We start from the raw sequence: 12309 nt of genomic DNA, 5'->3' as shown, positions 1-12309 counted from the left end.
TCGATATCAATCACAGTTACAAATAACTAGAACATTATGAATAATTTATCAAGTATTGCATAGTAAAAATTGCAAAGAATTACATTTGCTTTTATTGTACAGACTGTTATATCTGGATTTAGCTCCCCTTAAAGTCAGGAGCCATATATAGGGAGCATGTAGTCTCACAACTAAGACTGGCCTCACGGTTCAGCATACATTGCTCGGCAGCAGTGATGAGCGAATTTATTCGGCAGCCATGGATTCACAGTGAACTTTCGAATTTCGCTATGTGCAAATTTTTTCGTGAAACTGCCGCGAAAATTCACAGCAGAAAAATTTGCAGAGAAAAAACGCCCATAAGAAAAAAATGCCCATTCAGTTTAAGGGCAGAGACACATGTGGAGGTGATTCAGGGTGATTAGTCGCCCGGCGACAAAATCGCCTCTTCTACGGGCGACTAATCTCCACGAACTGCCTTCCCGCTGGCCAGAATCTAAATACCGGCAGGATGCCTCACGAGGAAACTTCAGACGACTTTGGAAAACGAATCACTCCGAGTGCCAACCGCCGGAGATTTCCATTGTAGCTGCTGGTAAGGCAGTTCGGGGAGATTAATAGCACGAAGAAGAGGCGATTTGTCGCCAGGAGGCTAAATCTCTCAGAATCTCCATGTGTGTCTCTGCCCTAATGCATCTGGACAAAAAAGTCGCCATAAGAAAATATGCCAATTGACTAATACATTTGGTCAAAAAAAACTGCCACAAGAAAAAAAAACACCCATTGAGTTTAATGTCTTAGGACAAAAAAAGTCGCCATAAGAAAAAAACGCATATTAACTTTAATGCATTAGGACAAAAAAAGTCGGCATAAGAAAAAACGCCCATTGACTTTAATGCATTTGGACAAAAAAAAAAAAGTCGCCATAAGAAAAACGCCCATTGACTTTAAAGCATTTGGACAAATAAAAGTTGTGCATAAAAACACCCATTGACTTTTCAAATTTTTCGCCATTTCGTGAATTTTTTGGCAGTTTCACAAATTTTTTGGCGAAGCTAAATGGGACAAATTCACTCATCACTACTCGGCAGCAGTAACTCAGATCATCCAAGAAACATTTCCCTACTGAAACTACAATTAGTAATAACAATAACCTGGTTTTACCTTCTTCATAAAATTCACATCTTGCTTGGATATTTTCTCACGCTTTATTTTGAGGTCGGCAACATCAGGAATTATTCTGAATAAAAGAAAAGAAATTTTTGAATGCAGCATTTTATGGAGAATGAGGAAAAATAAAAATGACCGTTAACCAACATGTTTTTTCCTACCTCTACACTTTGCTCCCTTTTTCATCGTTCCCTTCTCTATCCAGTCACAATGGAAGCACTATGGAAGGAAGCAAAAGTGCTTCCATTGTGACAGATGTAAAGGAATGAAATAGTTCATAATTAGGGATTAATTTCCTTTCATTCACACTTATAGCCATATGTTCTCCTACTCAGCATTCAAGCCATAAAATGAGAGAAGGGCTGGTATGGCTGGATAGAGAAGGGGACGATAAAAAAGGGAGCATAGTGGAGAGGTAGGAAGGAAGCAAAGTGGAGAGGTAGGAAGGGAGCAAAGTGGAGAGGTAGGAAGGGAGCAAAGTGGAGAGGTGGGAAGGGAGCAAAGTGGAGAGGTGGGAAAGGAGCAAAGTGGAGAGGTGGGAAAGGAGCAAAGTGGAGAGGTGGGAAAGGAGCAAAGTGGAGAGGTGGGAAAGGAGCAAAGTGGAGAGGTGGGAAAGGAGCAAAGTGGAGAGGTAGGAAGGGAGCAAAGTGGAGAGGTAGGAAGGGAGCAAAGTGGAGAGGTAGGAAGGAAGCAAAGTGGAGAGGTAGGAAGGGAGCAAAGTGGAGAGGTAGGAAGGGAGCAAAGTGGAGAGGTAGGAAGGGAGCAAAGTGGAGAGGTAGGAAGGGAGCAAAGTGGAGAGGTAGGAAGGGAGCAAAGTGGAGAGGTAGGAAGGAAGCAAAGTGGAGAGGTAGGAAGGGAGCAAAATGGGTGAGATGAGGAGAAAGTAAAACGTAAAAAGACGGGAATCTGAGAGATTACAAGCAATGTGTAGAGACGAGGACGGTGGAAATTTGAAGGTAAGGTAAGCTCTAAATTGGGGAGGAAGTGAGATGAGGAGGAAAGTAAAGAGATGGGAAAGTAGACAAACTGACAGTTGGGAAGCAAAGTGTACAGAAGGGGAAGGAGGAATTTGAAGGGAAAGTTGACAGGTGGGCAGCAGAGAGTTTAGTGTATACAGTATATAATATATATTGATGGTGCCAAAATTACCAGAATTGGAAACTCGCAAGATCAAGAAATCCAGGAGAACAATTTAAGGGTAAGGCAAGCAATCAGATATGGAGGAAAGCAATTCAATGGAGGGGGAATTTCTTGACATGATTACGCTGTATAAATAAATGTATTAAATCTTAGTGTTTCTTCACCTCCAGTTGTCTGACTATTATTAAGTACCTGGATGGGACACTGGGGCAACTCACGGGGCAGCCCAGTCACTGGTTGCGGCTCACTAATTAATACAATATTACTTATTGTTGCTGTTAATGGTTTCTTTTGCATATAAATACGGATACCATGTAACACTAGTCACAACGCTGCAGAATTCATTTTGCTTGGATTTAACGACCGATACCTGATGCCTCTTAATTTAGCTCTGTTGTCATGGCGATCGATCAGGTTGTGCAGTATTTCAAGAACGAGCTGCCTTAGTTCACAGTCTTCCATGAGTGAAGGAGACAGGAGGGGATCGAGGAATGCTGGGGGGAGAGCTGCGGCAATAGTCTTCGCTTTATATCCCGAAGTCACCTGCAAATAGTAATAATGATAAAATTAAATACCATTCAACATTCCCTTAAAGGAACAGTTCAGTGTAAAAATAAAAACTGGGTAAATAGATACACTTTGCAAAATAAACAATGTTTCTAATATAGTTAGTTAGCCAAGAATGTGACGTATAAAGGCTGGAGTGACTGGATGTGTAACATAATAGCCAGAACACTACTTCCTGCTTTTCAACTCTCTAACTCTGAGTTAGTCAGTGACTTGAAGGGGGGCCACATGGGACATAACTGTTCAGTGAGTTTGCAATTGATCCTCAGCATTCAGCTCAGATTCAAAAGCAACAGATATGACCCATGTGCCCCCCTCAAGTCGCTGATTGGTTACTGCCTGGTAACCAATCAGTGGAAGCCAAGAGAGCTGAAAAGCAGGAAGTAGTGTTCTGGCTATTAAACTTCCAAAAAAGACAGAAGAAATAAGATGGCGCCCGTGAACTCCTGTGGCCAGAATCTGCATGGAGGGGTAAGTAAAAAATTAGGGGCATTTGCCCGGGGCGTCTACCCAGGGTAGGGGGGGAGGGTTTTTTTTATGATTAAATTAAATACCATTCCAGGGTTTTTTTTAAATGCGGGTTGAATTCTATTTTAAAGGGAAAAATCAAAATGAATCAGTTAATAGTGCTGCTCCAGCAGAATTCTGCACTGAAATTTGTTTCTCAAAAGAGCAAACCGATTTTTTTATAATTAATTTTGAAATCTGACAAGGGGCTAGACATTTTGTCAGTTTACCAGCTGCCCCCAGTCATGTGAAAATAAAAATGGGAAGGTAACCAGATAGCAGCTCCCTAACACAAGATAAAAGCTCCAAGGTAGATCTAAGAACAGCACTCAATAGTAAAATCCAGGTCCCACTGAGACACATTCAGTTACATTGAGTAGGAGAAATAACAGCCTGCCAGAAAGCAGTTCCATCCTAAAGTGCTGGCTCTTTCTGAAAGCACATGACCAGGCAAAATAACCCGAGATGCACTAACACACCAATATTACAACTAAAAAATATATCTGCTGGTTAAGGAATTACATTTTATATTGTAGAGTGAATTATTTGCAGTGTAAAGAGTGTAATTTAGAAATAAAAACGACACAAAAATCATGACAGAATCCCTTTAATATAGGGAACCCACAACATATGCATCCCTGTATTTGAACCCATAGACAGTAGTATTTGCCAATTAGTTTTAAGCTTAGTAGTTTTTGAGCTGTCTACATTTTTTTTAAACTTTGGGATTTTTTTTTAAAAATGTGGTCGCTAGGGTCCCACATACCATAGCAACCATTCTGTGGTTCTAAGGAAAAATCGCAAGATCAATGAGACAGAAGAGGAAGGCAGCAGTGCGTAAGAGGTTTTCCTACAAGCAGCAGGATCCCAGGCAACAAATAAGATTTGCTACATTAATATAAATGGATTAACATAATATTATTTATCATAAGAAGAGAACATTCAAGCGCTCATAAAACACGCTGGTCTCATCTCGGTTTATTAAAGTGATATTCCAGAACATGATGAGAACACACTTGTTTTGAGAACTAATCTACACTCTGAGGCATGTTGGGAATACTAAATTCAACCAACTGGTTCTGCTCCAGATGCTACAAAGCAACCAATGGACTATAAATAATTATGTCTTATTGTGTCCTATATCACCCCAAGTCTTACCATGAGTAACGATCTCAGCAGCATAATTTGGATCCGTTTAGTTCCCATATCCCTAAAAAAATTAATGAAGAAAAAAAGGATGTAGATCAGTATATATGAAGACAACACTCTGATTATAGGGAGGGGTTCACAGAATCTTAAAACTTAAGCAGTGCATTATAGTAGGGCCAATTAATAGGTTCCTGGGTACCCCTGATACTATAGTGGGGTGACTGTTACCCTAATGTTTCTATATATCTGTAACCTTGTTATGAGCTAAGGGGGCCCAGTCTGAAGGCCAGTTAGGGGGAGATTTGGGGTGAGTGCTTATTTGTACCCTGGGTACCCCTGATACTATAGTGGGGTGACTGTTACCCTAATGTTTCTATATATCTGTAACCTTGTTATGAGCTAAGGGGGCCCAGTCTAAAGGTCAGTTAGGGGGAGATTTGGGGTGATTGCTCATTTGTACCCTGGGTACCCCTGGAACTATAGCAGGGTGACTGTTACACCAATGTTTCTATAAATCTGTAATGTTATTATGCCTATTAATGGAAGCTTATAGGTGAGTGGGCTGGCCCAAAACACAGACTGCCTGAAAACCTGGTGAATGCTTTGGATCCAGACTGGGTGCAGACTGAAATGGGCTCCCCTACTCTTTTGTTGGAGGGACAATGTTGACCATATAGCTTGGCAGCCTTTTGATATCATTGGAGATGCTGGATGGGCTCAGACAGTCAATTGCCTTCTCAACCTCGGGCTGGGTCAAGGTCAAGAAGGTACGGGTTCTGGTGGGTGCTGGTCTGGAAATGCCCAACCTTTGCATCATTCCATGCCGGGAGAATTTTTCACTTAAGCAGTGGGCAGGCCCACATTAATAAATTACAGATTTATTTTATTGTTCAGCTTCTTAGAGGATTCCTGGGGAAAATAAATCATTTCAACACCACATCCCAGCACAATGCACAGGTTTACCTTTGAAAGGCATGGCAGGATCAATGACCTACTATCTATACATATGGTGGTTATATTCGATTCATCCCCTCTCTGCTCTCACTATCTTTATCTAACCTCTCTTTAGGGTAAGGTCACACTGGGCGTTTTGGGGAGATTTGGTCGCCTGGAGACTAATCGAATCTTTGCGGCGACCAATCTCCCCAAACGCCTTCCTTCACTCTGCACTGGCAAAAATGAAAAATCGCTGGCACTAGTCACACGCTGCGTTTTCTGAAGACGCCCAAAGTTTCCTCGTGAGGCAACTTTGGAAAACTAATTGCCGTGTGTGATTAGCGCCGATGATTTTTCATTTTAGCCAGCTCAGAGTTAGGGAAGGCGTTTGGGAAGATTGGTCGCCGCAAAGATGAGTCGATTAGTCACCAGGCGACCAAATCTTCCCAAAACGGCCAGTGTGACCTTACCCTTACAGATATTTCCTCCCAAACACTGACTCGTGGATATTATCAGTTTAGTCATTCAGTTGCTCAATTCTTTGGGTTATCCTTCCAATTGTAACCTACATATTGACTTTGCTACTGACAAGTTCTACCAAGAAACTGACCCCACTCCTATTACTCTAACTAGAATCTTATCTTCCCAATAAGAAATACACGTAGATCATTTACTGTATAATGTTCCTTTACCCACCCAGCAATAGCCATTCCATCTTATATCAAATTCCACATTTAACTACAAATGAACTGTCATTAATAGACACCATTATGGAATCTATTCTACCGGTGTTTAAAAGTTATGGTACATGGAACTTCAAGGGGTGGTTCACCTTTAAATGAAAGGGGAACTATCATGAAAACAAACAGTTAATATAAGCTTCATCATACTGAAGAAACTTTATAAATTCAATCAATTACATATTCTGCATTGTTTCTGAAATAATAAAGCTTATGTTCACTATTCCTCTCTCAGCATCTGTTTCTCTTCATTCTCTCTTCATGCAGCAGTTGGGTGTCAGATATTCATTGACAGTTAAGGTGGCCATACACGGGCCACCTTAACGAAAGTCGGCCAGATCTCGATCGGATGGGTTTAAAAATCCCGTCGGATCGCGGCCGCATCTGTTCGTTGATGCGGTCCCGCGATCCGACCGCCCGTTTGCCGAATGCTAGGATCCGATCATTGGGCCCTAGGGCCCACGATCAGATCTGCCCGATATCGGAGGGAGATCCGCTCGTTTGGCGACATCGCCAAACGAGCGGATCTATCCATGTATGGCCACCTTTAGATCCAATATATCTTATTGGGGGGCTTCCTTTCCTAGCAGATGTATTAGAGCTCATTAAAATAACCGATTCCAGTACAAACAAAATAACTGCCTTTTGCACAAATCCTGCATGTAGAGAGACATGGTGTCTGGTGATTTTAATAGAGTGAGCTCTAATACATCTTCTAGGCAAAAGGAGCCCCCCTATAAGATATATTGGATCTAACTGTCAATGAATATCTGACACCCAACTGCTGCATGAAGACAGAATGAAGAGAAACTGATGCTGAGAGAGGGACAGTGAAGATAAACTTGATTATTTCAGAAACAATGCAGAATATTTATTTGATTGAACTTAGAAAGTTTCTTATTTCAGTATGCTGGTTTTATTATAACTTTTCATTTTTGCTATAGTTCCCCTTTAACCTTTAGTATGTTATAGAAAGGCCAATTCTATGCAACTTTTCAAATGGTCTTCATTTTTTCTTTTTTATAGTTTTTTGAATTATTTGCCTTCTTTTGATTGAATGGGGGTTACTGACCCCATCTAAAAAACAAATGCTGCTCTGTAAGGCTACAAATGTATTGTTATTGCTACTTTTTATTACTGATCTTTCTATTTAGGCCTCTCCTATTCATATTCAAGTCTCTTTTTAAAATCAATGCATGTTTGCTAGGGGAATTTGGTCCCTATCAACCAGATTTCTGAAATTGCAAACTGGAGAGCTGCTGAATAAATAACTAAAAAACTACAAATAATAAAATTGAAAACCAATTGCAAATTGTCTCAGAATATCACTCTTTACATCATAAGCTACTACAAAAGCTAATTTAAAGGCGACCAACCCATATAACAGATGATAAATCCAAACACTTTCTAGACTTTGTATAACAATTTATTCTGCATTGCAGTCAGACCTATTCCTTTAGCTCAAATTTATACAAGGGGAGGACTGTACCCCTTAAAGAACCCACTTGTACGTCTCTATGTCAGACATATTTGGAAAGAAAACTCTTCCGGCTGACTTTTTAGAGTACGGCAATGTTATAATTTCCTTGTGAAACAATGAAACCCATTCCCCCCATGTAATGATTTTGCTAGAAGAACGATATGTTACCAGGACAACAGCCATAAGTCGCCACGGCAACAGACAAGTAAATTATATTTATCATCGGTTGAAAAATCAAACTATTTTACGAGGATGAAAGCAAAGGAAAGTACACAAACTGAGCGGTGGGGGTGAGTTGGTGCGCAGTACAGCAGATGAAGTGATGGGCCGCACTATTAGTGGAACGTCAGCCGCTTACACGTGTGAATATGAATGAATACGATGAATAACGCACAAGGGTTCAAAAGGGCTAGTCTATTTGTGCCGCACTGGCCGCCTGAAGCAGACTGGATAAGTACATTTGGAAGGAATACGTCAATTACTTATAAATAAGGTTGCCTCTGCAATGGAGGGGGGGGGGGGTGTATGGTGAAGAATAACATTTTTTTTCAATTCGTTTAATAAAATATACTGTGTGCACATTTTACTGCATGTTGGAGAAGAGCTCAAAGTAATAAACAAGTGAGAAAGGGCAAGTAATCACTGAAGGGTGCCAAGTGATTCCAGTCACTTATCTCTTACCCAGGGCTGGAGCTTCTCTTCAAGAAACACACCACTGTAGCACGGTGACTGTTACCCCAATGTTTCTATATATCTGTAACCTTGTTATGAGTTAAGGGGGCCCAGTCTGAAGGTCAGTTAGGGCGAGATTTGGGGTGAGTGCTTATTTGTACCCTGGGTACCCCTGGAACTATAGCAGGGTGACTGTTACCCCAATGTTTCTATATATCTGTAACCTTGTTATGAGCTAAGGGGGCCCAGCCTGAAGGCCAGATTTGGGGTGAGTACTTATTTAAACCTGGCTAAGGGGGACAAGTCTGGTAAGCAAAGCAAGGCGTTTAGTCTGACTGAATATGGTAGTTAGTAACAACTTAATATGCAGTACAGGATAATTTAAAAAAACAGTTCTGACAGACAAGAGTCTGCCGGATCAATATATATATATGACTATGATTCTATGTCCTGTAAACATATAATTGTTTTAAAGGAATTGTTCAGTATAAAAAATGAAAACAGGTAAATAGATAGGCTGTGCACAATTCTAATATAGTAAGTTTGCCAAAAATGTAATGTATAAAGGCTGGAGTGACTGGATGTGTAACATAATAGCCAGAACACTACTTCCTGCTTTTCAGCTCTCTTGGTTTCCACTGAATGGTTACCAGGCAGTAACCAATCAGTGACTTGAGGAGGGGCCACATGGGTCATAACTGTTGCTTTTGAATCTGAGCTGAATGGTGAGGATCAATTGCAAAATCACTGAACAGTTATGTCCCATGTGGCCCCCCTTATAGTCACTGTTGAAAAGCAGGAAGTAGTGTTCTGTTCTGTTACACATCCAGTCACTCCAGCCTTTATACATCACATTTTTGGCTAACTAACTATATTATATACATTTTTTATTTTGCACAGCCTATTTACCCTATTTTTACACTGAACTGTTCCTTTAAGCCTACAATTCTTGCTGCCGTGTATCTGAACTGCTAACCATAAGGTTTCATTCCATTTACACTAAACTGCCAGTTAGGAACATGCCTGCGGTTTCTGGAATGCCCTATTAAACACTTATGTCTAACAGAAGAGTCGTACCCCAGTTGGCTGGTATCCAGCATGTGCGGAGATGATCCAAACACTGGTACTTTCCCCATAATGAACATCATGATCTCGGATCGCTGGTAATCTGGCAAATTACTTCCAAAGAATCCTGTAACCAAAATACACACATACCATCAATGCCTAAATAACATTATGTGTTTATTCTTTAGTTTATGAAATATAATTATACGACTGTCAGGATAAACCCTGCTGTAGAGTGATTTGTAGAAAGGACTTTAATGTCTTTGTCCAGTCTCTGTACCACCTTGTATCCCTTGCCTTGAAATTTCCCATTTTTGTTATGGCGATTCACTAACCTTTATTCTAGGTTCCAGTTTCCAACTTTAAGTAGTGGTTCTCATTTCAGTTAATTTTTAGTACATTATAGAATGACTAATTCTGAGCAACCCCTGCTACAGAGTACAATGACATTCTTGCCTCCTACTTTGTAGCAAAAGTTTGAGGGAAGAACTTTTCCTGTTTCAGTACAATAATGCCCCCTTGCATGATGCCAGGTATGTAGAGGATGTGTTTACTGAGAGAATAGAAGACTTTCACTGTCCTGAACAGAACCCTGACCTCAAAGCCAACTGTACCCCTGAGGGATGAATTGGAACAATGACTGTGAGCCAGGCCTGAACCCCAATATCAGTGCCTAACCTGACATACTCCTGTGGCTAAATGGAAGAAACGCCCAACAACAATGTTCCAACATCGAGTGGGAAGCTTCCCAGAAAAGTAGGGGCTGTCATAGCAACACAGGGACAGGCAACTTCATATTAATTCCCTTGGTCTGGGAAAGAGATGTTGGGCAAGAACGTTTCTGGATACTCTTGGTAGCAGCTCATCCCTGTTGTTATTGTGCTGCCTTTATACCAATATAAGCTTTGGTAATAGAGAAATGGGGGTTTAATTAAAAAAAAATAATGAAAAAACTCACTGAAGCAATATACCAGGACAATATTCAGAAGCGTGGATACAGTAAGACAGGGGTCCCCAACCTTTTTTTACCGGTGAGCCACATACAAATGTAAAAAGAGTAGGGGAGCAACACAAGCATGAAACATTTTCCTGGGGAAGCCAACTAAAGGCCTGTGATTGGCTATTTGGTAGCCCCTATATGGACTGACAGCCTACAGGAGACTCTGTTTGGCAGTACCGTATATACTCGAGTATAAGCCGTCCCGAGTATAAGCCGAGGTACCTAATTTTACCTCCAAAAACTGGGAAAGCTTATTGACTCGAGTATAAGCCTAGGGTGAGAAATGCAGAAGCTTCTGGTAAGTTTCAACCAAAAAATTGAGGGTTTCTGCTCCCATTGGAGGTGCCGGCGTCTCGTTTTTGGATGCCGGCGACCATTCTTGGACGCCGGCGAATATTCTTGGAGACTATTCTTGGACGCCGGCGACTATTCTTGGACGCCGGCGACCGTTTTTGCGCTTGACCCGAGTATAAGCCGAGGTGGAGTTTTTCAGCATATTTTGGGGGCTGAAAACTCGGCTTATACTCGAGTATATACGGTACATCTGGTTTTTATACAACCAAAACTGCCTCCAAGCCTGGGATTAAAAAAATAAGCACCTGCTTTGAGGCCACTGGGAGCAACATCCAAGGGGTTGGTGAGGAACATGTTGCTCCTGAGCTACTGGTTGGGGATCACTGCAGTAAGATGTTTTACTCATTTCCTAGCGTAATCGGTAACAATCACTCCTTACCAATAGTCTGAATGATGGCATTTTGGACAATCCTTTCGTCGCTCTCTCTAGTGCTGGAGGAGCTGAATACGGCACTGCCTGCTGAACTCCGCCTGTCGCCAAGCTCAAAGTCGACACTGAGGGTCAGATGCTTTAAGAGAGTATTAAACACCTCCAGAACAGTGGGGCCTAATATGAAAGAAAACAAAATGACCTTTGAGCAGGTGAGGAATATTGACGCATATATACAATTAAATACTTGACAAAATAAAGTGGCGTCTGCTATAGTCACGTACAGAGAATTCAATCCGCATCAGAGTGAAATGAATAGGAGGCCCTTTAAAAACAGATGGATTTGGAAACATTTGCCCAAAATGGGAAAAAAAAAGACAAGTCACTGACTTGATTTGGAGGATGCGTGAGACCATACACAGTTATCCACACTTAGGCCAATCAGTATGATCATTTGGCAAATGTGCTCATTTACAAAGATGGGTGCTACATTGAACATCTGCAGTTGCACACAGCCAGGGCTGCCATTATTAATAGAAATTATGGGGCCCCATACAACATTTTTTTTTTCCTAAAAGGAGCAATAGCCTTAAAAAAAATGAGAGTGATAAGATTCAGGCTTTCCTTGACCTTTAAGATTTTAAATAATGCTTGCAATGCATTCTGAAAACCGGCAGCAGAAGAGCAGAACACTTGGATCACAGACTTCTGTATAAAGGAACCCTATTGCTGCATTGTTTTACATTTTTCTACTTAAAATGCCCCCCCCCCCCAACACAGCTTCTGACTCTGCAATGTGTGGGTGGTTTTCAGACTGGCTGGCCACATACTGCTTTTCCACCTGCACAAAGTACAATTCAGCAAGAAGAACCCTCTAGGTTTGCTCATAGGCTGTACAAAGAGATACTACAGAAATAAAAAGCCCAGCTATTCCCTGTATCTTTCTTTGGATATGAGGCACTTGAAAATGATAGAGGTGGCACTGACTAAGATAAACCAGATGACTTTATTATTTCAACTGGACCCCTTATATTATTGAAAAAGCCAGGAAACCCGTTATCCAGAAAGTTCATAACTACGGGAAGGCCATCTTCATTTTAATCAAATAATTGATATTTTTAATAATGATTTCCTTTTTCTCTGTCATAATTAAACCATAGCTTGTACTTGATCCCAACTA

General features: G+C 41.0%; 1 protein-coding gene across 1 annotated transcript in view; it reads right to left on the bottom strand.

Moving 5' to 3' along the window:
- The window catches only part of efr3a.L (EFR3 homolog A L homeolog), a 120938-nt gene that overhangs the window by 38570 nt on the left and 70059 nt on the right, over positions 1-12309 (bottom strand). The window contains 5 exon segments of the mRNA NM_001094422.1: positions 1144-1219; positions 2660-2832; positions 4522-4573; positions 9418-9532; positions 11139-11306. Of these exon segments, the coding sequence (NP_001087891.1) occupies positions 1144-1219; positions 2660-2832; positions 4522-4573; positions 9418-9532; positions 11139-11306 (584 nt within the window).

This window comes from Xenopus laevis, chromosome 6L (genome assembly GCF_017654675.1).
Source record: "Xenopus laevis strain J_2021 chromosome 6L, Xenopus_laevis_v10.1, whole genome shotgun sequence".
In the NCBI taxonomy this organism is placed as follows: Eukaryota; Metazoa; Chordata; class Amphibia; order Anura; family Pipidae; genus Xenopus; species Xenopus laevis.
This window is presented reverse-complemented; position numbering and strand designations above follow the sequence as displayed.